The sequence below is a fragment of the Heloderma suspectum genome, chromosome 17 (assembly GCF_057233095.1).
Source record: "Heloderma suspectum isolate Gila_16-S chromosome 17, 16-S_ref, whole genome shotgun sequence".
In the NCBI taxonomy this organism is placed as follows: Eukaryota; Metazoa; Chordata; class Lepidosauria; order Squamata; family Helodermatidae; genus Heloderma; species Heloderma suspectum.
Window position 1 is genome coordinate 7,454,683 of NC_139474.1, and position 23,237 is coordinate 7,477,919.

Here is a 23,237-nt window from a genome sequence, read left to right on the forward strand (position 1 = left end):
GAGAAGGAGTTCCCCTAATGCGTGAAAGCAGCCTTCAGCAATCAGGGCCACTCTGGAGGTTTTTGACTACAACTCCCATGGGCTATGCTTGCCTCTGGTTGAAGTGATGCTGGCTGAGGCAGATGGGAGTCGTAGTTCCAAGCATCTGGAGTGACCCAGGCTGGGGAAGGCTGCTGTAAACCTCCAAGGAGTTTGGTGCGTCTTTTAACCATTGTGTGTCTGCCACAGGATCCAGGAAAATGCCTTGACCGATGCATGCTGTAGACCGCTGCATTCTGCTCTCGCTGACAACTCCACCCTCAGACATCTGAACCTGACTGGCAACCCTTTCACAGATCGATGCGTTGAAGACATGCGTAATCTCATCCTGACCTGTCGTGCTCTTAAGGAAATCAGGTATGATAATGTGCATCAGTACATACACCCATCAGTACACCCATAAGGGAATCCCAAACTTCCAGTCACCCCAACCTCTGGGACTGGGGGCTGAACTAGACGCCACGTTAAATACGTAGCATATAGCTGATCCTAACTTGTTTTATTTTGGTGTAAGTCTGTGGGCTTAAACCTTCTCACGTAGCTAGTTTCACCCCTAAGTCCCCCCTCCACCCCATGCGGGGGCTAAAGAAAGAAGAAACCCTCCATCGGCTCCCACTGAATTTCTTTCCTTTCTTTAGCTCCCATGTGAGGGGGCGATGGCAAATTCAGGGGTGCGGGAGCATTTGGGTGTGCAGGTTTAACCCCTCTTACCCTGGTGTGATGGTCCTGAATTGCCAGGTAAAAAGCAGTGCTGACGTCTTTTATGCCATCACATCAAGATAGCATTTGAGCTTGGGTTTAATCAGTGCACAGCACATACGGACTCCTGTGCACCAGTAACTTGTAAGGGGAAGGAAAGACACCAAACTGAAAACTGTGGCAAACTGCGCACACACCTGTGAAATTCTTCACGTTTAAATCACAAGGGGGTCAGAGCTAAACACGGGGCAGAGACAGCCCTCAGAGCAATATCAACAGGAGGCGAGAACGTTACAGATGCGAGAGACACGTTTTTGGGTGGAGTATATTCTGGCAGCCCGGAGTGTTGGCACACATGCATCCCATCTAGTTCTGTTGCCCTCCATGGGAGAATGAAATGAAGTACAAGGAGGGGAAGATAATGCGTAGGGCTTTGATGAACCCCGGTAACACATTTTCCTCTGCCTGGATTCATTAGGGGTAATGATAAATGTCTTTATATTCTGTTTTTTCTAGGCTGAACCTGACTGACATCAGTAGAGAGATGGAAAAACAGCTGAAGAAACTCGAAATTGACCGAAAAGACCTCAAGATCTTCATTTAAGCACTTTTCATTGCGGCATTTCCCCCCCGCCCCCCGCCCAACTCTCCAATAACCGTGTGACAGTAGTATATCCAGGAGTGTAACGAACTCGGTTTGGGGTTTATATTTGGAGGGAGTGAGCTGCCCTCCAGAAGGTCAGACCACAACTCCTATCATCCTTAACCACGCCCATGCTGGTGGGGGTTGATGGGAGTTGTAGTCCCAAACAACTGGCAGGCACCAGATTTCCTAGCCACTGAGAGCCTTCTCCTCCAGGAACGTGTCTAACCCCCTTCTCAAGCCATGCAAACTGGTGTCCATCACCACATCTTGTAGTCCAGAATATATGGAGGGCAGCCGGCTTGGGAACACCGTTTTAAGAGATAACGAGTTGTAATGGCATTGATCCCAGCCTTCAGTTTACAGTTTTCATTTGTTTTCATTGTTCCTCAGTAAGACACTCTGGTAATTAACATTACCCAGTTAATCCTGGGTAATGGTGAGTGAAACCTTCAGGAAGATCTGCGCAAATTTGCCAAAGCGCAGCAGTGTGTTAGCGCTGGGTTATTGTCAGAGAAACTCACTATTAAAGGGTTTGAACGTCTAACCCGATGATTACACCTACCCAGTTCCGTTTGCACAGTCAGGGTGCTTCCAAACAAAGTTTTTATTGTGCAATTGCCCTACCTCAAACCCAGAACGTTACCGGGGTGGGGGGCAGACATTATCTCCGCTTTGTAACCCTCCCATGTTTTCCCTCTGCTTCTTCTGTCTTTTTTTTCTTACTACAAAGTATCTGTTGAGGAGAGAATAAACAAGTGATTTGCCCTCCTGGTTCTACCAGCTCCGCTGAGTTCCTGACCTCCCCAGCTGGCTAAATGCTGCCTGGCCTTACCCCCCACTCCACTGGTCTCCCTAGCACCCACTGCTCTCTTTAGCCTCCCCTCCCACAGTTTACCAGTCAGAAGTGGCAGGAGTCCCTTTTTCTGTTTTTCCTTCTCTTTCTTGGTGGCTGGGCACACCGCAGAGGAAAGCCTGCAGCCACCCACCATCGTCATTTCCTAGGGCTGGGACTTTCTACATGAGGAATTATCATGTGCACATCATCCCCTACTCTCAGTTGTTTACGTGTTCTTTAGGTGACGTTGTGACCCTCCAGTCCCACTTCTGTGTCTTAACCAGCACTTTCGACAATGTTTTTTTTAAAGCACAGAGAATGCGTCATTTAATTGTGAAAGCAAAAGAAAGCGCGGTTTCCTCTTGTGCTCTGCGGATGCCAGCGCCCCGGCCTAGCACAGCGGCCGTTTTGAGGCAGCACCAATTCAGGTGTGAAATGGCAGGTAGAGCCAAGCATGAGTTAAGTGGGGAGATCTCCCCCCCAAATAAGCTCGCTTTCCCTCTTTGCCCTAATAGCTAATGTTACATCCCTTCACCCAGAGTTTTGTCAGCTGGATAAAACGGGTGATAAGCAGGGATTCGGGGAACTGAATTAATTGGCCCAAGGGTGTAGTGTAAAGCTAAAGTACACCACAGGTTGTAATGAATCTTCCTCCTTGTCATCCACCAAGGAAGTGATGAACGGTTAAGATTACGTTGGATTAAGTGTTATGCGGAGCCAGTGCTTTTTTTCTGGAGAAAACGTACTGGAACTCTTGGATTACGCTTCCTCGGGAGTAGATGGCGATTAAATTGTAACGAAGAGCATTAAAACAATGGACAAACACTATAACTATATATCTATTAGAAGAAAAGGTGCTGGAACCCAGTTCTGGTGAGTTCCACAGGGGGGAAAAAAAAAAAGCACTGTGTAGAGAGAGCTGTGTGTAAACACTGCAGAGTAGGCAGTAACCACGATTCATCCGGTGAGTTAGGTTGTGGTTTTCTGGACCTCTAGAGCGTTCTCACGAAGTTGGCGAGTTGCAAGGACATCCCCTCAGAACTCGTCTACCAGCCCAAGATGGTGCAACCTGGGACAGCTTTCCCTCACGACAGCAAAACGTTAACTGAGTCACACTCGTCCCCCCTCACAAATGGAAAGGCAGTGATGCCTTCAAGTCAGGCCCTGGGCATACATCCAGGACTCCACTCAGCAGAATGAGTGCGGAGGCCCCCAAACACGGCAGGGCTGTCTCACTACATTTTGAAGTAAACCGAGAAATACATGTTGCCATCTAAAGATGGGGCCCTCTGCAAGACCATTAAGCCTTCCTCGAGTGGCCGGCCACGGTTGATCACGCTTGGTTTTATCAGAACTCTTGTTTCTTAAAAAAATAAAAATAAAAAAAAAATAGCATGGTGTTTTTATTCTTTATCCTGTCTGCTGTTCACCGCTCTGAGGTCTTTGGATGTGGAGCGGTATGCACGTACTGTAAATAAAATAAATAAGTTGCCACCTTAAAGCAGAGGTGGGCGAAATGCACTCCTCTGGCTAGTTTTGTAGCCCCTGCTGCATTTGCTGCCACCAGCACTGTAACAGCCAAAAAAGCTGCAATTTGTCTTGTAAACAAGGTGCATGGGGAGAGTGCGCCATGTTGGGAAGCAGAGTCGTGCTGCTGGAAGAGTCTAGGCAAAATCGGCAGTGAGGAAGCAGTAATTTCGGCAGTGGGGAGGGGTGCAGCCCCTGCTGGGCCCCAGGGGGAAATTAGCCCCTTGACCCACCCAGGTTGCCGCCCTTGTCTGACCATTACGTCCAGCGTCTGAAATTGTCTAACTGCATTACTGACAAAGGAGTGAGGAAACGAAAGCGTTCCAGAACTCTCTTCTGGGGGAGGAGTATGAAGACAACTTCCCCCTCAGGAACAGAAGGAGTGGTGAAGTGTCTCATGAGGAAACACAAGCCTTCCAGAACTTTCCTCGGGGGAAGAGTATTAAGATACTCAGGAACAGGAGGAGTGGTGAAGTGTCTCATGAGGAAACACAAGCCTTCCAGAACTTTCCTCGGGGGAAGAGTATTAAGATACTCAGGAACAGGAGGAGTGGTGAAGTGTCTCATGAGGAAACACAAGCCTTCCAGAACTTTCCTCGGGGGAAGAGTATTAAGATACTCAGGAACAGGAGGAGTGGTGAAGTGTCTCATGAGGAAACACAAGCCTTCCAGAACTTTCCTCGGGGGAAGAGTATTAAGATACTCAGGAACAGGAGGAGTGGTGAAGTGTCTCATGAGGAAACACAAGCCTTCCAGAACTTTCCTCGGGGGAAGAGTATTAAGATACTCAGGAACAGGAGGAGTGGTGAAGTGTCTCATGAGGAAACACAAGCCTTCCAGAACTTTCCTCGGGGGAAGAGTATTAAGATACTCAGGAACAGGAGGAGTGGTGAAGTGTCTCATGAGGAAACACAAGCCTTCCAGAACTTTCCTCGGGGGAAGAGTATTAAGATACTCAGGAACAGAAGGAGTGGTGAAGTGTCTCATGAGGAAACACAAGCCTTCCAGAACTTTCCTCGGGGGAAGAGTATTAAGATACACAGGAACAGAAGGAGTGGTGAAGTGAAGTGTCTCATGAGGAAACACAAGCCTTCCAGAACTTTCCTCGGGGGAAGAGTATTAAGATACACAGAAAGAGAAGGAGTGGTAAAGTGTCTCATGAGGAAGCAAGCCTTCCAAAACTCTTCTGGGGGGACAGTATTAAGATAACTTCCCCCTCAGAAACAGAATGGGGTGATGAAGTGTCTCATGAGGAAACACAAGCATTGCAGAACTTTCCTCGGGGGAAGAGTATTAAGATACTCAGAAACAGAAGGAGTGGTAAAGTGTCTCATGAGGAAGCAAGCCTTCCAAAACTCTTCTGGGGGGACAGTATTAAGATAACTTCCCCCTCAGAAACAGAATGGGGTGATGAAGTGTCCCATGAGGAAACGAAGCCATTCCAGAACTTTCTTCTGAGGAAGAGTATTAAGATACTCAGAAACAGAAGGAGTGGTAAAGTGTCTCATGAGGAAACACAAGCATTCCGGAACTTTCCTTTAGGGGGAGAGTATTGAGGTACCTTCCCCCTCAGAAACAGGAAGGGGTGGTGAAGCGTCTCATGACGGACTCAGGAGTTTCATGCGGAGAAGTTACCCTTGAAAGACCAGGTCCGCAGCCTGGGGGTCATTTTGGACTCCCAGCTGTCCATGGAGGCTCAGGTGTCAGCTGTGAGCTGGACAGCGCTCTATCAACTCCATCTGATACGGCGGCTGCGCCCCTTCCTTCCCGACCATCTGCTCCCATCGGTAGTACATGCCCTGGTCTCCTCTCGTTTAGACTACTGTAATGCGCTCTACGTGGGGTTACCCTTGAAGACGGTTCGGAAGCTGCAGCTTGTACAGAACGCGGCGGCTCGCCTGATTAAAGGCAGCCGCCGGCGAGATCACATCACTCCAGTGCTGAAGGAGTTGCACTGGTTACCAGTTGTTTTCCGGGCCAAATTCAAGGTGTTGGTTTTGACCTTTAAAACCCTATATGGTTCCGGCCCAGCCTACCTTAAGGAGCACCTCCAGCAGCACCAGACAGGCCGCTTAACAAGATCAGCCTCGGATGGCCTTCTCTCTGTCCCATCAGCCAGGACAGCTAGACTGGTGGGGACGAGGGAGAGGGCCTTCTCTGTGGTGGCCCCCACTCTGTGGAACTCCCTCCCTAGGGAACTCCGTCATGCCCCCTCTTTAATGAGCTTCCGCTGTGCGTTAAAAACGTTGTTGTTCAGGCAGGCATTTGGGGTGGGTTAGGGTATTTTAGAAAATGTTTTTATTGTAGAATTTTATTGTTTTAAACTGTTTTTATTGTATGTTGTACATCGCCCAGAGTAGCTGGGTGACCAGCCAGATGGGCAATTAATAAATTTAATAATAAATAATAAATAAATAAGTTCAGACATCATCCCACTCAAAAACAGGAGTGGTGACCACTCTGAGCAGAGACAAAGGAGTACTTTCCTAGTGAAGGATCCCCCCCTCTCATCTCTAAAGCCTTAGATTAAGAGGCGCAAAATGTTTCTTTTCAGAGAGATACGTGTCTCTCTCTCCCCTAAGCCCAGAGGGGCAAAGGCTGTGTTTTCAAAATAACCCGCCAACAATCATCTAGATAGTTAAATACATATTAGACCAAGAAGCTCACTAGGTGAGTTTGGGCTGGGCACTTTGGGCCAGGAGCTTAATCTACCTCACAGGGTTGTCGTGAGGAGAAAATGGAGAGGAGGTAGAGGACCGTGCAAGCCACCTTGGGTTCCTTGCAAGGGGAAAAACAGGTGGGATACAACAACAACACTACTAATAATACATTAGCTCAGGAAATAAATATTGCCTCAGGTGTTATGAGGAGCTTGGAAGGTTCTCCTAGCCAGTGGATGGCCTTGTAGCTGCACTGTGGCTCCAAACATTATTATTTATTACATTTCTATACCATCCCATAGCCAAAGCGCTCTGGGCAGTTTACCAAGATTAAATGTTGTGCATGAAACTAAGGGAACCGAGTCTGAATTTTTGGGAACATCCCAGAGAGCTTCGGCTATGGGGCGGTAGTGAAATATGATAAATGAATGAATGAAGAAATGAATTGGACGATGGGCAGCAGCCCTCCACAGCTTCAGAGAGGGGTCTGTTCTCCAGCCCTACCAGGGGATGCTGGGGACTGAACCTGGGACTTCCTCCGTGCTCTATGACTCGGCTGTGTGAGGCTGGGGGGCAGGAAGGCATGGCATGGGTGGGCCCCACAGCTGCAGTGTGGCTGACCAGCCACTGATCACCTTCCTTCCTCCCACAGCTGCGTCCCCCACCACCCTCCACACCACGTGTGGTGAGCAGTGGCCATGAGGGGAGCACACTCGAGGCCGCTGCTCCAGCAGTGGCAGCTCACCGGGCAGGAGCGGCTGGGAGGAGGAGGAGCTCGGGCCTGGGTCCAATTCCTGGAGCAGAGTGGGGGCCGCAAGAGTGCAGCACGCATGCTGGTTGGGTTTCCATTGGAAGAGCCTGGATCAGGGCCGGAGTCAAGGGTCCTCGTGGTCGGACAACTACCCAGGGCCCTCACTCAAGCAGGGGCCCAGCAACCAGAGCCCCTGGAGTTCTTCCTCCTCCTCTCCACCATGGCAGCCTGCTTGCTCACCTGCCTCTCGCTCTGACCCAGACAACGGAGGTGGTGAGAAGGAGGAGCATGAGATGCCTTTGCCTGCTTGCTTCCTGGCTCTCTGCCTGTCAAAAAGCAAGTGGGAGCCATAATTTGCAACCTATTCGCTACTGGGCCAGTTTTAAGGCTTGGGTACTGGTGCACAAAGCCCTAAACAACTTGGGACCAGAATACCCGAGCGAGCGCCTTCTCCCTATCAACCTGCCCGGTCACTGAGGTCATCAGAGCGCATGCCCCTGGTGGTTCCGCACGGGCCTATGGCCCGATTGGAATCCACCCGGAGAAGAGCCTTCAGTGTGGCGGCCCCCTTTCTTTGGAACCCCCTGCCCTTGGAAGTCAGGCAGGCAGGCACCCACACTGTGCTGCTTTTGACACCTCCTAAAAACAGCTCTTTACCATCTGCAAAGTCCCCCGGGTGCACCCATGGCCCCGCAAAATTTCAGAAGGATGTGTTCCATGGGTTGTCAGGCGCCTTTTGTTCCATCATCCACTCACAGACGGATGCGGATACTTTTCTTCTTCCTGCATGTGGAAAAATACGCAAATAATAACCTAAGAGGTTTTGTAACAATTCACGTAATTCACCTTCGTACGTAGCATTTAGCATATTATCCCCCCATTCCATTCAACTTTTCCTGAGCAGAAACGTGCGGCTTTTCCTACAAATAAAAATGTGCAAATTTCGGGAAAGTAAAAAAATCGGCTGAAAGTCCACGGACTCTGCGCAGCCTGAGCGGGTTGCTCCACAGCGGATTCTGCAGGTCGGAGTCTTAGAAATCCAAGCTCATTTTAGTCCATCTCCAGTTTCTCCAGCATACCTAAGCGAGCGTGATTGCACAATAAAGGGCCTGGGTCGGAAAGGCCCTTAGAGAACTGACTTGCCGCACCCTTGGCTGCCAGCAGAGAGAGCCCGACCTGCAGCCAAGAGGAAAGAAAAGACAGTGAAGCTTGAAAGTGAAACCAGACACAGGTTTCTCTCTCTCTCTCTCTCTGAAATGCCTCTTGCTACTCCCTGCAAGCTGTAAAAAGAAGAGGCAGGAGTATCTCCTGTCCTGGAGAACTGAATTTTCACCTCCCCAGGCAGATCTGCAACAGCATTTGTCTCCTCCATAGCATGCAGGGACAGCATCCGGAGCAGAGCTGATATAACAGGCTTTCTGAAGACTAGCGAAGCAGGGAACTTGACCCAGGTCAGTGTCCGACCCCACCTCGCCCTCCCTGCTCTGAACGATGGTAGCCCAAAAGAGGCTGCTGTAAGGCTCAGCAGGCCTTGTTTCCACTCTCCAGGGCGCGGCCAGCCCTGCCGTTAGACAGAGTGAGACACCAGCCTCAGGCAGCTGATTTGCGAGGTATCATGGAAGAGCAGGGATTTGTTAGCCGGTGAATTCATCGTTGCTGCATTTGTGTTGTCGGGGAGAAGCGTTTGTGGGCTTTCTGTCTCTGGTGCCAAAATAACTCAGCCAGCTTTGGGGGCTCTGCAGCTTGACATAGGGAGGTGGGGGTCATTTGCAATCCCCCCTCCCCCAGGCTAAAAATGCCTTGGGCCTCTCTTGCCTGAGGAAGCTCTTTCCACACTGAATCTCTTCCAGTGAGTCTCTCCATGTTACAATGTAGAGGATTCTTTGGTGTGTTGTAGGATGTCCAGCACACACCTAGAAACAGAGCAGAATTTAACCTCAGTTACAGTATAAGAGCGTGTAAAATCTTCTCTGTAAGCATAGTTTTCTTTCCCATTGCTTATTAAAATGATTGATCTAAAGTATATTTTGCTGATAGATATTTATGCTCAGTTTCCCAACATGGGAGTAGAGTCACCATTGTGCATTCTTGACAGCTTGTGTTTTGTTCTATAGAGTCCGGTGCTTCTGATGCTGCAGCTGTCATTTAATGTCGTTCTAATTCAGACAATAATTACAAATTGACTAACAGTTTACTTTTAAAAGTTTTAAAATATAATGATAATTCCATGAGCAAACTAAACTATACTTATCTGGTATTACTAATGTTTAAAAACATTTTTAGTATTATAAGAAACTACTATATATATAGTGAAAACAGTAACAGTGATATAAAAGGAAAAAAATGTTGCTACATTTCAGGCAACAGCAACATAAAAAGAAGAAACCTTTAAAAAGAAAGGCAAACATAATAGTTCATAATATATGGATCATTTGTTTGTTTGTTTATAAGTTTTTTTTTGTTTAACCACCCTTTAATTATATTCCCAGAGCAGTTTACAAAAAGAATAAAACTATTGATTGTAAAAACAAGCATTTACAATTAAAACATAAATACAAAGGCTGCCTTCACACTAGAGAAAATCCCCGCAGTCTTCCCATTCTGGAGCCTTTCCATATTTACAGCAGGTTCCCAGACAGCGACCACGTGATTGCTGAGAGGGGAAACTCTTAATTTTCTAGGTTCCATAGAACTCCATAAAACAGCGTAACAACCCGACTTAAATAAATCGTTCATTAGTTCCAGATCTTTTTGAGATGGAATAAGCAGAAAACACCTCTGGATGTGCCCTGGACGTTAACGACGTCATGAAAAGGGCCCGCAAACATCAATGAATGAGCAATCTCAATGGCAGGATAAAAGCGCCATGTGAAGGATCCCGAAAAACCAGGAGAAGTTAAAAGCCGCAAAATCATAAAAGCAGCATAAAATGCTTGGCAGGATTAAAACTGCATTTAAAGACATTGGGAATATAAAAAGGTCTTTGGCACTGAGAGGGCAATAGGGGAGGCACTAGGTGAACCTCTCTGGGGAGAACATTCCACAATTGATGTGCCACCACGAAGAAGGCCCTTTCGCTCTGGTAGCCACCAGATGGTGGGGCCCCTCACAGGAGGCCCTTTATTGAAGGCCTTAATGTACAGATAGGAACATATGGGTGTACGTATGATGGGTGGTCCTTCAGGTACCCTGGTCCTAAGCTGTGAAGGGCTTTAAAGATAAAAACCAGCACTTTGAGTTGGGCCTGGAAATGGACTGGGAGCCAGTGCAGTTGACATAGCACGGGGGTAATATGATTTAGGGTGGCCCTTACCCACTGTCACAAACGAGGAATTGCATCACCAGAAAAGAGGACAAAGAGGGTGCTGGTTTGCCTAACATTTGCATATGCAGACGGATAGGTAGGTGCAGGTTTAGAAAGAACAGCTATCATTTGAATAGAATTTTTTTAATTATTTATTTTATTTATTGCATTTATATCCCGCTTTTTTTCCACCTCAAGGAACCCAAGGCAGCATACATAGTCCTCCGTCTCCTCCATTTTATCCTCACAACAACAACCCTGTGAGGTGGGTTGGGCTGAGGGTCTGTGACTGGCCCAGAGTCGCCCAGTGAGCTTCCATGGCCGAGTGGGGACTAGAACCCGGATCTCCCGGCTCCCAGTCCAACACTCTCGCCGCTACACCACGCTGGCTCTCGACCAGGACAAATCCAGGACATCTCACTGTAGCGGAGAAGGCTGACCAGGGGAGCGGTGTGCCTGCCTGCTCAGCCTGCTGTGCAGGTGTTGCCAACTCTTGAAGGCAACTTCGAGGCCTCTGCTCTGCTCTCACTCCTCGTGGTTCATTGACTTTAAACCGGACTTGGACTGGACACCTCTTCAAATAGAGGACACACCCTGAAGTAGAGGGCTGCCTTCGCCCAGCTCTCCAAAACAGAGGACTGTCCTCTGTAAAGTAGGACACCCAGCCACCCCACGCTTGCACGTTAGCTTGAAAAGTCACACTACATTTTAATACAAAATAAGGAGCCCTTCTTCGAAATCGGGAACTGATGGCAACCTAACAGCGTACACCAGGAGGAGTAAAGCCCTCAGCAAAATGGAATAGGGACATAGTGGGCTGTGCAGGCAGTAATCCTTGGTTTTAAGGCGTGGGGTGTGTTGCAAGCATTTCCTTGTTTGCTGTGTGAAATAGGTTATGCGTTTGCAACAGCATAGATGAGGCAGAATGAGTGCCATCTTAACGCTCTTCCAGAACTCATTTTCTCTGTCTCTCTTTTCAGAGTTTCCTGAGTGGCATTGTAGGGGGGTCACTCCAAAATGGCTTCAGAGAACAGAACTGCTGTACCTGAAGGTAGGCCTCTTTGTGTGTGTGTGTGTGTGTGTGTGTGTATGGCTGATGGATGAGTTCCTGTCACCGGGATAAGAATAGCCTATAATATTTCCAGGCTGTGTCAGTTTTACACATGCTCAATGATACGTCCGTTCCATCCCATTTCTGCTTCAGTCTGAGAATTTTTCACAAAAACACAAACATTTACATTTTTTCATATGCATTTCCCCTAAAATAAACATTTTTGTAGGCATTTTTGTGCCAAGAACCGCATTGCAAATTCCATAGATGTGCGCAAACTGAGAGATAACTGTTTTCCAATCCTTATGTTGGTCAAAGAAGTGCAAAATAGTTTAATATGCTTAAAAAACTGTCTCTCTCCCACATCTGAAATGTAGAGATAAAAACCAGCAGCTTCCCTTACAGGGTGTTTGTAAGGAGTACAAGATAATGAAGTGCCTGGGATATGCTAAGTCACTACGTTAATATATCCTGTCTTTCCTCTAAGGAGCCCAAGGCAGCACACATATTCTCCCTGTTTTTATCCTCACCACAACCCTGTGAAGTAGCGACTTGCCCAAAGTCACCCACTGAGCTTCACGGGGTGGCTCTCGTGTCTAATACTATTTCTTTGTGCTCTCTCTTTTTTAGGTGGGGCTTTTTCAGAGTCACAGGAGGCTCAGAAGTGATGTTGTGTAAACATACACACCAGATTAGCTCAAGAATGAGTTTGTCCATTAAAATGTTTCATACGGCCAGTAAATGTTACCTTTTAAAAGACTGCAGTGTGAAATTAATTGCTGTGACTGGTCCTAATCAAGGTGTACATTGTTCTAGCCATCCATAAGGATTTTATATACACTGCAGTTACTTTAGCAAAATTTTCAAGCTGATCATCTCATCTTTCCCAGCAATGGCGCACTTAACACACGTGAAGGTGCACTCTTAGTCTGTGTTCAAATTGGGGTGTTCCCAGCTTCTTCTTTTTTTTTACAGGCACTGATCATGTGCCAAGGACACAAACATATTAAAGAAACCCATCTTTTGCTGGGATTAAGTCATGGGTCAAATGTTACCAGGGTTTATGTGGCTGCAGAAAACTCCACATTCCTGGGTTTCAGGAGTGGTTCTCTTAGGATGCCAACCCCATGAGAGCAACTACTAAATCCTGATTGTGTAATGGACTGCTGCATTCTCTCTTCTTAGGGGACATCCAGGCTTTTGGCCAATACCTAGAGAGTTTCACAGCAGGCGAGCTAAGGAGGATCACGCAGCACTTCCGCCAAGACTTGACTTTTGTTATTGAAAATGACGTTATTCTGGTGCTTGAGGAACTGATTGGTAGGAGGGTCATCACAGTGGAGCAAGCTCAGGTAGCAGTGTTTTGCAGCTTATCAGAAGAGGAGGGAGGGGTTGCAATTCTGTGGCCACAGAATCCAAAACGTGAGGAGTATGTTTGTGAGTGGAGCGGGGGGGGGGGATTCTGGCTTTTGCGCACCTGCTCTGGCCAAAGGAGGGAACTTCATGGCAAGCATCCACACCAGCAAAGAAGCCTGTAGTCTATGAATAGCTATTAGCTATGGTAACCTTATGGGACCTCCATGCTCAGGGGCAGCGTATCTCTTTCTATATCCTTATGCATCAGCACCTAGCTGTGTAAATTCTGAGCCTTTTGTGTTCCATTTAGACCTATGCAGACCTGGAGAATCAAGAAGATTCAACCAAAGCAGCGGAGAAGCTAGTTGATTACCTTCTTTCGCAGAGCGTAGGGGTGATGATGGGACTCTGGAAGAGACTCTTTGTTCTGAGGAGCAGGTGGTCTCATCCCAACCTCGAGGGGATGGTGGAAGAAATCATCCACAATGGTAATATGCTGTTTCCTACTCCCTCTTGCCCTGAGCAGTGAGAAGTTGTCAAGGTTCCACTTTTGACCTGGACCCCGTGAGCAACTCCTTAAGGATCCCTTGCCTCCTTAAGAGTCCCACCTTCCTTCTTTTAAACTTCCCCCTTCCCAGTAACATGGGGTTTAGACGAGTGGTGACTGACAGTCTAGACACAGGGTTTAACCACAACAGTTTACTAGTAGATTTAAAGCAAACAAATTGCAACTAAAGGTATTTACGCAATAGATCTGAAATGGAACTTAAGTGGAGAAATGAAACTGACACCTAAGCAGAGAAATGAAACTGACACCTAAGCAGAGAAATGAAACTACTCCTCTCCGGGTTACCCCTCACCATGGAAAACTCCAGGCCTCTAAGCCTGACCTTTTTGCCCTTTGCCACTGTAGGCCTCAAACCTTCACAGAAGTGCAGCAACATTTCTCATTGTGTCTGGCAGCTGAGAAACACTGTTTTATCTGAGTTAAAATGGGAGGCACGCAACTGCTCACATACCTGAAAAGGTTGATTTTTTACTACCCTGCCCTCCGAGGAGCCTAGCCTCTGTGTGACTGCCTGAGTCGTTTTTTTATGAGCCAGGCTCCTGCTTGAAAGGAGCCAAGCTCAGATCAGCAACTCTTACAGCAGGGGTGAGGAACTGTAGCTCAGGGCTGGGGCTGTATGATCCCTCCCATCCGGCCCATTGCTGCCTGGATGACATCACGAGACAGGCTCATCCCGTTGACAGCATCCAGTTCCCGACTGAAGGCACTGGCTGGAGCTCTGCCAGATGGCATTTTACTCAGGGAAAGCTCACGTGTAGCAAAGCCACCCTGACCGAGGCACAGGCTGGAGGAGTACCGCTCCAGCCAGCATGTTGGTCGGGGTGGCTTTGCTTGCCCGATGACTTCCCCAGTTGGGAAGGACGCAGGGTGAGCAAAACACTTAGTGTGCTGCTTGCCCTCCGAATTTGGACAGGGAGTGGCACGTGACGAGAATCCTTTGATCGCTAATAGGAGATGACAGTGTGGATTGCTCTCCCATTAGCCTTCAGGGGCGGAGCTTGGGGAAAGGTGAGGGACCTTGCCTAAAGCCCCACAAGTCAGAAGGGCCAGCCTGGCAGCCAAATTTGGCCCATGGCCTGGAGGTTCCCCATCCCTGTCTTTCAGGGCGGCCTCCTTTGCAAGCAGGTAATTCTGCTGCATTTTTGCATGAGGAGCGATTGCTCCTTTCTTATGTTGTAGAACTTGCATTTTTATGTTCACTGGAAATTGAGCTCCTACTTAGATTTATCATGAATGAAATCCTTTGTTTCTTTAGTGATTGTGATTTATTATTATGCAGCACCTTCTTCTCCTTCTCCTTCTCCTTCCGCGCTTTATTTTGTTAACCTTGTTCAAAATAAAATAAAATTTCATGATAAAAAACAAGTGATGGATGGCTCAAGTCACACCAACTGTAGATGTGGGTAAGTATGGACGAAAGTCCCTTACCTGGTCCTGCAGCTTGCTTCGCGGTGGGGGGGAGGCACTTCAGTTCTCCCCCCGAAGTTCTTGGCGGGAGGGAGGCGCCCTGCCCCTCCCGGCCGAAATTCAGGCCGGGGGGGAGCGCCCCGTCTCCCCGGCTGCGAAATAAAAAAAGTAAAGTAAAAAACAAAACAAAACACGTGATAGGCTACGTAACGATTTACGTAGCCTATCACAGCTAGATTTTCAAAGTCAGCCTTGATAGGCTACGTAAATCTTTACGTAGCCTATCATGGGTGACTTTGAAAAAAAAAAGCGCGTACGCAAATGGCGGCGCCCATGGGCGCCGCCATTTGCGTTCCTTTTTGGGCAGGGGTAGCCTACGTAAAGATTTACGTAGACTACAGCGAAAATAAGGGCAACGCAAATAGCGTTGCCCTTATTTTCGCCGTAGTCTACGTAAATCTTTACGTAGACTACCCCTGCCCAAATAAGGAACGCAAATGGCGGGGCCCATGGGTGCTGCCATTTGCGTACGCGCTTTTTTTTCTTTTTTCCAAAGTCACCCGTGATAGGCTACGTAAAGATTTACGTAGCCTATCACGGCTGACTTTGAAAATCTAGCCATGATAGGCTACGTAAATCGTTACGTAGCCTATCATGTGTGTTGTTTTTTATTTTTAACTTTACTTTGTAATGGCGGCGGCGGCAGCCAGTCGGAAGACCGGCTGCCGCCCCCACCCCCGCCGAAACGCCGCTGGGACCCGCCGCCGAGAGGGACATTCGAAGGAGGTAAGTCCCATCCCGGGGGGGTGGCGGGGTGGCGACGGAGAATTTCACCACCAATTTTGGGCCCCCGAATGCGTTGGCATTCGGCCTCCCGGAGATTCGTGGAGAAATTCTCCGCCATCCCTAGATGTGGGGCAGAATTCAACTACCTCCACAATGGAAGCTGCTTGGAAGAAGGCAAAGCCAGAACAGTAGTGTCAGGGTGGACACTGAGCCCATAGCATCCCAGAGTAGTTCTGATTCTGAGGAAGAGCAGCTGCTCCTGGGAGAGGAGCGCGCTCATCCTTCCCAGTGCCAACAGCTGGCAGAGACTCCTCCCACTGGCATTCCTGGCATAGATAGCAGTCCTGGGAGTGAGAGAGTGTGGGAAGAAGACTTGCTGGACGCACGACGCAGACACAGGGAGCGGCACCAAATGGAGGGCGCGGAAAGGAGGCGTAGTGCCCGGTTGGCGCGCAAACAACGGTTGCGCCCAGAGGATCCAAGGGAAAAGGGGAGGGACTCTCCCTAGCCCATAAGTTCAGGGTCTGCCAGTGATTCTCCTTCAAACGGGGACCAACTGTTCCAACTTAGGGCATAGGTGCTGTGCTGCTCATAGCTAGTTGCTAACAGTAGAGTTGTTAAGTTGTAAAAGAGGAATAAAGCTTTGAAAAGAATCGCTTTGTCTGTGTCTGGACTTGGCTACTGGATTAGACTGAAAGAGGCCACCAAGGACCCCTTGACAAGTAGATCATCAGGAGTTGTAGTAGGCAAACTCCTCTGTCGATGAACCCTGGGCACACAGAAGCCTTTAATTCATTGCTGTTGTCACATTAGCAGTTTTCCTATTGCAAAGAATTTGGGAATGTATTGTAGGGGATCAGTTTTCTTTGGAGGAGAGAGAACTTCCGACTTGATGTAAGGGCATCACAAGGTCCTGCTCAAATCTGGCACCAGCATTGTCAAGGTGGCTGTACAGAAGAGCATCCAAATTGTCTATTGATGTCCATTGCACCTCACCCATGAGAAGACCCCATGAAATTTATGTATGTATGTATTTATTTCTATACTGCCCAATAGCTGAAGCTCTCTTGAAAGCCTGAAGGGAGTGTCACTTTGCATACCGAGATAGGATAACTCAGAAGAGTGCTATCTCAGGAGGTGGGAGTCATTTGTATTTGAATCCAGGTGCTCAGATGTTTTTGCCATGATGAGTTTCATTTCCAACCATTGTGTTTTTCTCTCTCCTAAGGTCACCCTCTTCTAGTGGAGATTCTTCTAAATGAATGTGGATATACCCTTGACCCAGAAATGAAAGGTACCAGAAAGAGACCAAAGAGGTTGCAGACTAAACAAAGCTAGAGCTACATTTTCGGTTGCCATTGAATGTGCCTGGCAACCCAAGCAAAGAAATGAGATAGAGGTTTGAGGGTTTGCCTGGTTTAGGACAGTGTTCAGATGGAAACCAGAAGTTTGGGGTGTGTGCATCTTTTCCTATCTCTGTGTGAGATGCCTTATTTATTTATTTACTTATTTCTTTACTGCCAAAGCTCTATGGGCAGTTCACAAAAATTATCTTAAACTTCTTAATAGCTGTATAATTTTTTTCTGTTCATTTTAAAAATTACTTATTGTATTTTAGCCCACTAAAATTGTTTAGTTAAACATTTTGGCTTCATTTCGGTTTTTCTGAGAAAGGTAGAAGTTGAAATGATTAGTGAAACAGTTTTAGATATATCTGAGTTGTTATGCACATTTTTCATATATCGTTACTTAGTGTTACGCTCTGGATCCTAGAAGGATATTGCCAATCTGTATGCAGTGATGATCAGTTGCTGTTAAAGTAATATGTCTCAAAGTGTGAGTCAGGAGGTATTCATGGGCAAGTCACACAGGCATTTATCGTGCGCTCATGATTGGCCGTTCACAGACTTTTGCAGGTCCTTTACACAATGTTGTCAACCTCCAGGATGTCTCCTGCGGTTTTTCCCAGTTATCCCACCATTAAAAAATTGGAGATAAGCTGGAATAATAAAAAAAACCTCCGCCATTTCCACAATATGTAGTGCCAGTGAACCGCGATAATTCCACCAGTAGATGGTGCAGTTTCATTGAAAAATATAGAAAGCCCCAGTAAGGCTGCTGAGAAAGGGCGTTTTCAGTTCCACCTCGTTCGTCATCTAAAGGAGCCAATCCTAATCGCGCCACAGAAATGGAAGCAAAATGGTCTGATAGGGCTGTGGGATTTTCCATTAATGTAGAGGTACCCACAGTGAGGGTTGTTTTTCTTCTATTGGGCCAGCAGCACACCATTACTGTTGTTGTTGTTGTTCAGTCGTTCAGTCGTGTCCGACTCTTTGTGACCCCATGGACCATAGCACGCCAGGCCTTCCTGTCCTGCGCTCTCTCCCGGAGCGTGCTCAAGTCCATATTCATTGCATCAGTGATGCTATCTAGCCATCTCATCCTCTGCCGTCCCCTTCTCCTTTTGCCTTCAGTCTTTCCCAGCATCAGGGTCTTTTCCAGAGAGTTTTCTCTTCGCATTAGGTGGCCAAAATATTGGAGCTTCAGCTTCATTATCTGTCCTTCCAATGAGCACTCAGGGTTGATTTCCTTTAGGATGGACTGATTTGACCTCCTTGCAGTCCAGGGGACTTGTAAGAGTCTTCTCCAGCACCACAGTTCGAAAGCATCAGTTCTTCGGCGCTCAGCCTTCCTTATAGTCCAGCTCTCACAGCCATACATTACTACTGGGAAAACCATAGCTTTGATTAGACGGACCTTTGTCGGCAAGGTGATGTCTCTGCTTCTTACTATGCTGTCTAGGTTTGCCATAGCTTTCCTCCCAAGGAGCAAGCGTCTCTTAATTTCATGGCTACAGTCACCGTCTGCGGTGATCTTGGAGCCCAAGAAAATAAAATCTGTCACAGCTTCCATTTCTTCCCCTTCTATATGCCAGGAAGTGAGGGGGCCAGATGCCATGATCTTAGTTTTTTTAATGTTGAGTTTCAAACCAGCTTTTGCACTCTCCTCTTTCACCCTCAACAAGAGGCTCTTTAGATCCTCTTCGCTTTCTGCCATTAGGGTGGTATCGTCTGCATATCGGAGGTTGTTGATAATTCTCCCGGCAATCTTAATTCCGACCTCTGATTCATCCAACCCGGCATTTCTCATGATGTACTCTGCATATAAGTTAAATAAGCAGGGTGACAATATGCAGCCTTGTCGTACTCCTTTCCCAATTTTGAACCACTCGGTTGTTCCATGTCTGGTTCTTACTGTTGCTTCATGACCCTCGTACAGGTTTCTCAGGAGACAGGTAAGGTGGTCTGGTACCCCCATCACTTTAAGAAATTGCCACAGTTTGTTGTGATCCACACAATCAAAGGCTTTAGCGTAGTCAATGAAGCATAAATAGACATTTTTCTGGAATTCTCTTGCTTTCTCCATGATCCAGCGAAAGTTGGCAATTTGATCTCTAGTTCCTCTGCCTCTTCGAAACCCAGCTTGTACTTCCGGTAGTTCTTGGTTCGCATACTGCTGAAGCCTAGCTTGTAGGATTTTGAGCAGAACCTTGCTGGCTTGTGAAATGAGCGCAATTGTGTGGTAGTTTGAACACTCTTTGGCATTGCCCTTCTTTGGAACTGGAATGTAGGCTGACCTTTTCCAGTCTTGCGGCCACTGTTGAATGTTCCAAATTTGTTGGCATATTGAGTGCAGCACTTTAACAGCATCATCTTTTAGGATTTTAAATAGCTCAGCTGGAATACTGTCATCTCCGCTAGCTTTGTTGTTACTAATGCTTCCTAAGGCCCACTTGACTTCACTCTCTAGGATGTCCAGCTCAAGTTCAGTGACCGCACTATCATGGCTATCAGGGACATGAAGATCTTTCCTGTATAGTTCTTCTGTGTATTCTTTCCACCTCTTCTTAATCTCATCTGCTTCTGTTAGGTCCCTGCCTTCTTGGTCCTTTATCATGCCCGTCTTTGCACAAAACGTTCCCTTGAGATCTCCATTTTTCTTGAAGAGATCTCTAGTCTTTCCCATTCTGTTGTTTTCCTCGATTTCTTTGCATTGTTCATTTAAGAAGGCCTTGTCTCTCCTTGCTATTCTCTGGAACTCTGCATTCAGTTGGATATATCTTCCCCTTTCTCCCTTGCTTTTCGCTTCCCTTCTTTCCTCAGCTACTTGTAAAGCCTCATCAGACAGCCACTTGGCTTTCTTGCATTTCTTTTTCTTTGGGATAGATTTCGTTGCTGCCTCCTGAACAATGTTACGGACCTCCGTCCATAGTTCCTCCGGCACACTGTCTATCAGGTCTAATCCCTTAAATCTATTCCTCACCTCCACTGTATATTCATAAGGGATATGATTTAGGTCATACCTGAATGCTTTAGTGGTTTTCCCTACGTTCTTCAATTTAAGCCGAAATTTTGCAACAAGAAGCTCATGATCTGAGCCACAGTCAGCTCCAGGTCTTGTTTTTACTGACTGTATAGAGCTTCTCCATCTTTGGCTGCAAAGGACATAATCAATCTGATTTCGATATTGACCATCTGGTGATGTCCATGTGTAGTCGCCTCTTGTGCTGTTGGAAAACAGTGTTTGCTATGATCAGCGTGTTCTCTTGGCAAAACTCTATTAGCTTTTGTCCTGCTTCATTTTGTACACCAAGGCCATGCCTGCCTGTTATCCCGGTGATTTCTTGACTTCCTACTTTAGCATTCCAATCCCCTATGATGAAGAGGACATCTTTTTTTGGTGTTAGTTCTAGAAGGTGTTGTAGGTCTTCATAGAACCGATCAACCTCAGCTTCTTCGGCATCAGTGGTTGCGGCATAGACTTGAATTACTGTGATGTTGAATGGTTTGCCTTGGATTCGTACTGAGATCATTCTGTTCTTTTTGAGATTGTACCCCAGTACTGCTTTTCCCACCCTTTTGTTGACTATGAGTGCTACTCCATTTCTTCTAAGGGATTCTTGCCCACAGTAGTAGATATGATGGTCACCTGAATTAAATTCGCCCATGCCTGTCCATTTTAGTTCACTGATTCCCAAGATGTCGATGTTCAATCTTGCCATCTCATGTTTGACCCCCTCCAGCTTACCTTGATTCATTGATCTTACATTCCAGGTTCCTAAACAATATTGTTCTTTACAGCATCGGGCTTTCTTTTCACCACCAGACACATCCACAGCTGAGTGTCCTTTCGGCTTTGGCCCAGCCGCTTCACTCTTTCTGGCGCTACTTGGAAATACCCTCTGCTCTTCCCCAGTAGTATATTGGACACCTTCCGACCTGAGGGGCTCATCTTCCGGCGTCATCTCTTTTAGCCTTGTGATACGTTCCGTGGGGTTTTCTTGGCAAGAATACTGGAGTGGGTTGCCATTTCCTTCTCCAGTGGACCACATTTTGTCAGAACTCTCCGCCATGACCTGTCCGTCTTGGCTGGCCCTGCACAGCATAGCTTATGGCTTCACTGAGTTACGCAAGCCCCTTCGCCACAACAAGGCAGTGATCCATGAAGGGGATTACTGTTGTACAGCCCCTTTAAGAGACAGCCTCCCTCCCTGTATGCTTTACCTAAATTCTGTTCAGATACACACTGCCTATATATACGTTAATTGTCGTAAATTTCTGGAGCTGAGCGATAAGCAGGAGCTAGTGCTGTCATTAAATAGTCCAAGGTCAAGAAGCAAAGAGTATCAGTCCAAAGTGAAGGAACACAAAACCAGATACAGGGACACGCTGAAGAATAGACGGAGTCCTTCTGGGTTTGAGAAAATCAGAGCCTGGTCCAGGAGCTGGCAGGAATGTTTTCTGCTGTGGATGGGCATCAACAACTGCTTCCAGCGCCTGAACTGGGTTTGAGGCTTGTCTTTTATGCAGGGGCTGACTGATAAGGGAGGCCAGCTGGGTCATGCTGCAGCTGTCTTCCGCCTGCCGATGTGCTGGGCACCTCCCCACACTCACTCAGGCTGAGCTGTTCTGTGTCCTCCTCCATCCCAAAGGGAGGCACAACATTAATTAATGTTTCAAATGGAAAACACAAGATGAGCTTTGCTGTATTTAGCTACTGATGTGATAGTCTTGCATTTTCTGTTGTAGAGGGACAGGCCTGGAGGTTCCGAAAGGTTGAAATAGCTCCCTTAAGGTTGAAATAGCTCCCTTAAGGTTGAAATAGCTCCCTTAAGGTTGAAATAGCTCCCTTAAGGTTGAAATAGCTCCCTTAAGCTCCCTTAAGGTTGAAATAGCTCCCTTAAGGTTGAAATAGCTCCCTTAAGCTCCCTTAAGGTTGAAATAGCTCCCTTAAGGCTTTAAAATATGTTGGGTTTGGGTGTTTTGTTTTTTTGCATAACCCCCTTTTGCCTTTTTCTCCACCCACCACTGGAATGTGGCCCCTGAAAGCTTCTATGAAATTGAATTTAGCGCTCGGGCTGGAAGAGGTTTCCCACCTCTGCTTAACAGTACAGGTGTGACTAATCCTGTGATTTCCACACGCTCCCCACCCTCACTCTGTGTGAGGTGCCACTGTCCCGAAACTGTTCGGCAGTGTGATTATAGTGTTTGCGTAAGCTGGGCTTAACACTATGATTCCGATGACCTTGTTTTGTCCTGTTCTGATCAGTTTGGCAGGAGGACCACAAGAATCTTCTCCTTGAACAAACTGCAACATTGAGAGAAAGCAGCAGTTCAGCTCAACCCGAGGGGCCAAGTTTCCCCATTGCCAGCCGCTATGTAGAGCTAAAAGTGGTCTCGGATGTCAAGTTCAGGAAACCGAGTCATCAGGAACAAGAGGCTCTGGCGGCTGCCGGTGAACTGAACGAATTTCGCCTCCGCCACAAAATGCAGGCTGAGCTGGAGCGCATCACACCGGACCGGCTTTTCCGCTGGTGCTTTCGATCGGGCTGCACACCCCGCTCCGTGCTGTTGAGTGGGGTGGCCGGGGTGGGCAATGTTCCCGGGGTTGATGAATCAGTTAACACATTTTCATTAACTGAAAAAGTGTCCCTGATAAATGGGGTAGCAGCTTAAAAAAAAATCACTCCTGCTATTTCTGATGTTCAGATGTGAGTGCCGTTGTTTAAAAACAGTGCTGTCACCACATAAAAGCGAGGTATCGTTGTTGTTCAGTCGTTAAGTTGTGTCTGACTCTTTGTGACCCCGTGGAACATAGCATGCCAGGCCTTCCTGTCCTCCGCTCTCTCCCGGAGTGTGCTAAAGTTCATGAGGTATCATTAGACCTGGGGAAACGTCAAAGTTTGCAGTAGCACAAAAAACAATCACAGGGTGTATATTGAGAGCCAGTGTAGTGTAGTGGTGAGAGTGACGGACTGGGAGCCGGGAGATCCGGGTTCTAGTCCCCACTTGGCCATGGAAGCTCACTGGGTGACTTTCGGCCAGTCACAGACTCTCAGCCCAACCTACCTCACAGGGTTGTTGTTGTGAGGATACAACGGTGAGGAGGAGGATAATGTAAGCCGCCTTGAGTTCCTTGCGAGAGGGAGAAAGGCGGGGTATAAATGCAATAAATAAATAAATAAATAAATAAATTCTGTGCCACATACTTGATTCCCTCTTTTTCTCCTTTTGTTTCCTCTTCTGGGGCTTGCTCCTGTATGCTTTC

General features: G+C 47.3%; 2 protein-coding genes across 5 annotated transcripts in view; both read left to right on the plus strand.

The window, feature by feature from the left end:
* LOC146334345 (NACHT, LRR and PYD domains-containing protein 12-like) overlaps window positions 1-23,237 on the plus strand; it is a 52,580-nt gene that overhangs the window by 21,589 nt on the left and 7,754 nt on the right. For 2 of the 4 annotated variants that reach the window (XM_084824608.1, XM_084824609.1), the window contains 2 exons: window positions 229-396; window positions 1,255-2,161. In XM_084824608.1, the coding sequence (XP_084680734.1) occupies window positions 229-396; window positions 1,255-1,342 (256 nt within the window). In that variant the 3' untranslated portion in view covers window positions 1,343-2,161. Of the gene's footprint in view, window positions 1-228; window positions 397-1,254; window positions 2,162-23,237 lie in introns of those variants that run through there. The other 2 variants (XM_084824607.1, XM_084824606.1) reach the window with 1 other exon arrangement.
* Window positions 8,381-23,234, plus strand: LOC146334347 (uncharacterized). Its single transcript, XM_084824626.1, has 6 exons — window positions 8,381-8,608; window positions 11,442-11,512; window positions 12,698-12,864; window positions 13,179-13,356; window positions 16,858-16,923; window positions 22,239-23,234. The coding sequence occupies exons 2-6, from the start codon at window positions 11,479-11,481 to the stop codon at window positions 22,643-22,645; spliced, it is 852 nt and encodes a 283-aa protein (XP_084680752.1). The 5' UTR covers window positions 8,381-8,608; window positions 11,442-11,478; the 3' UTR covers window positions 22,646-23,234.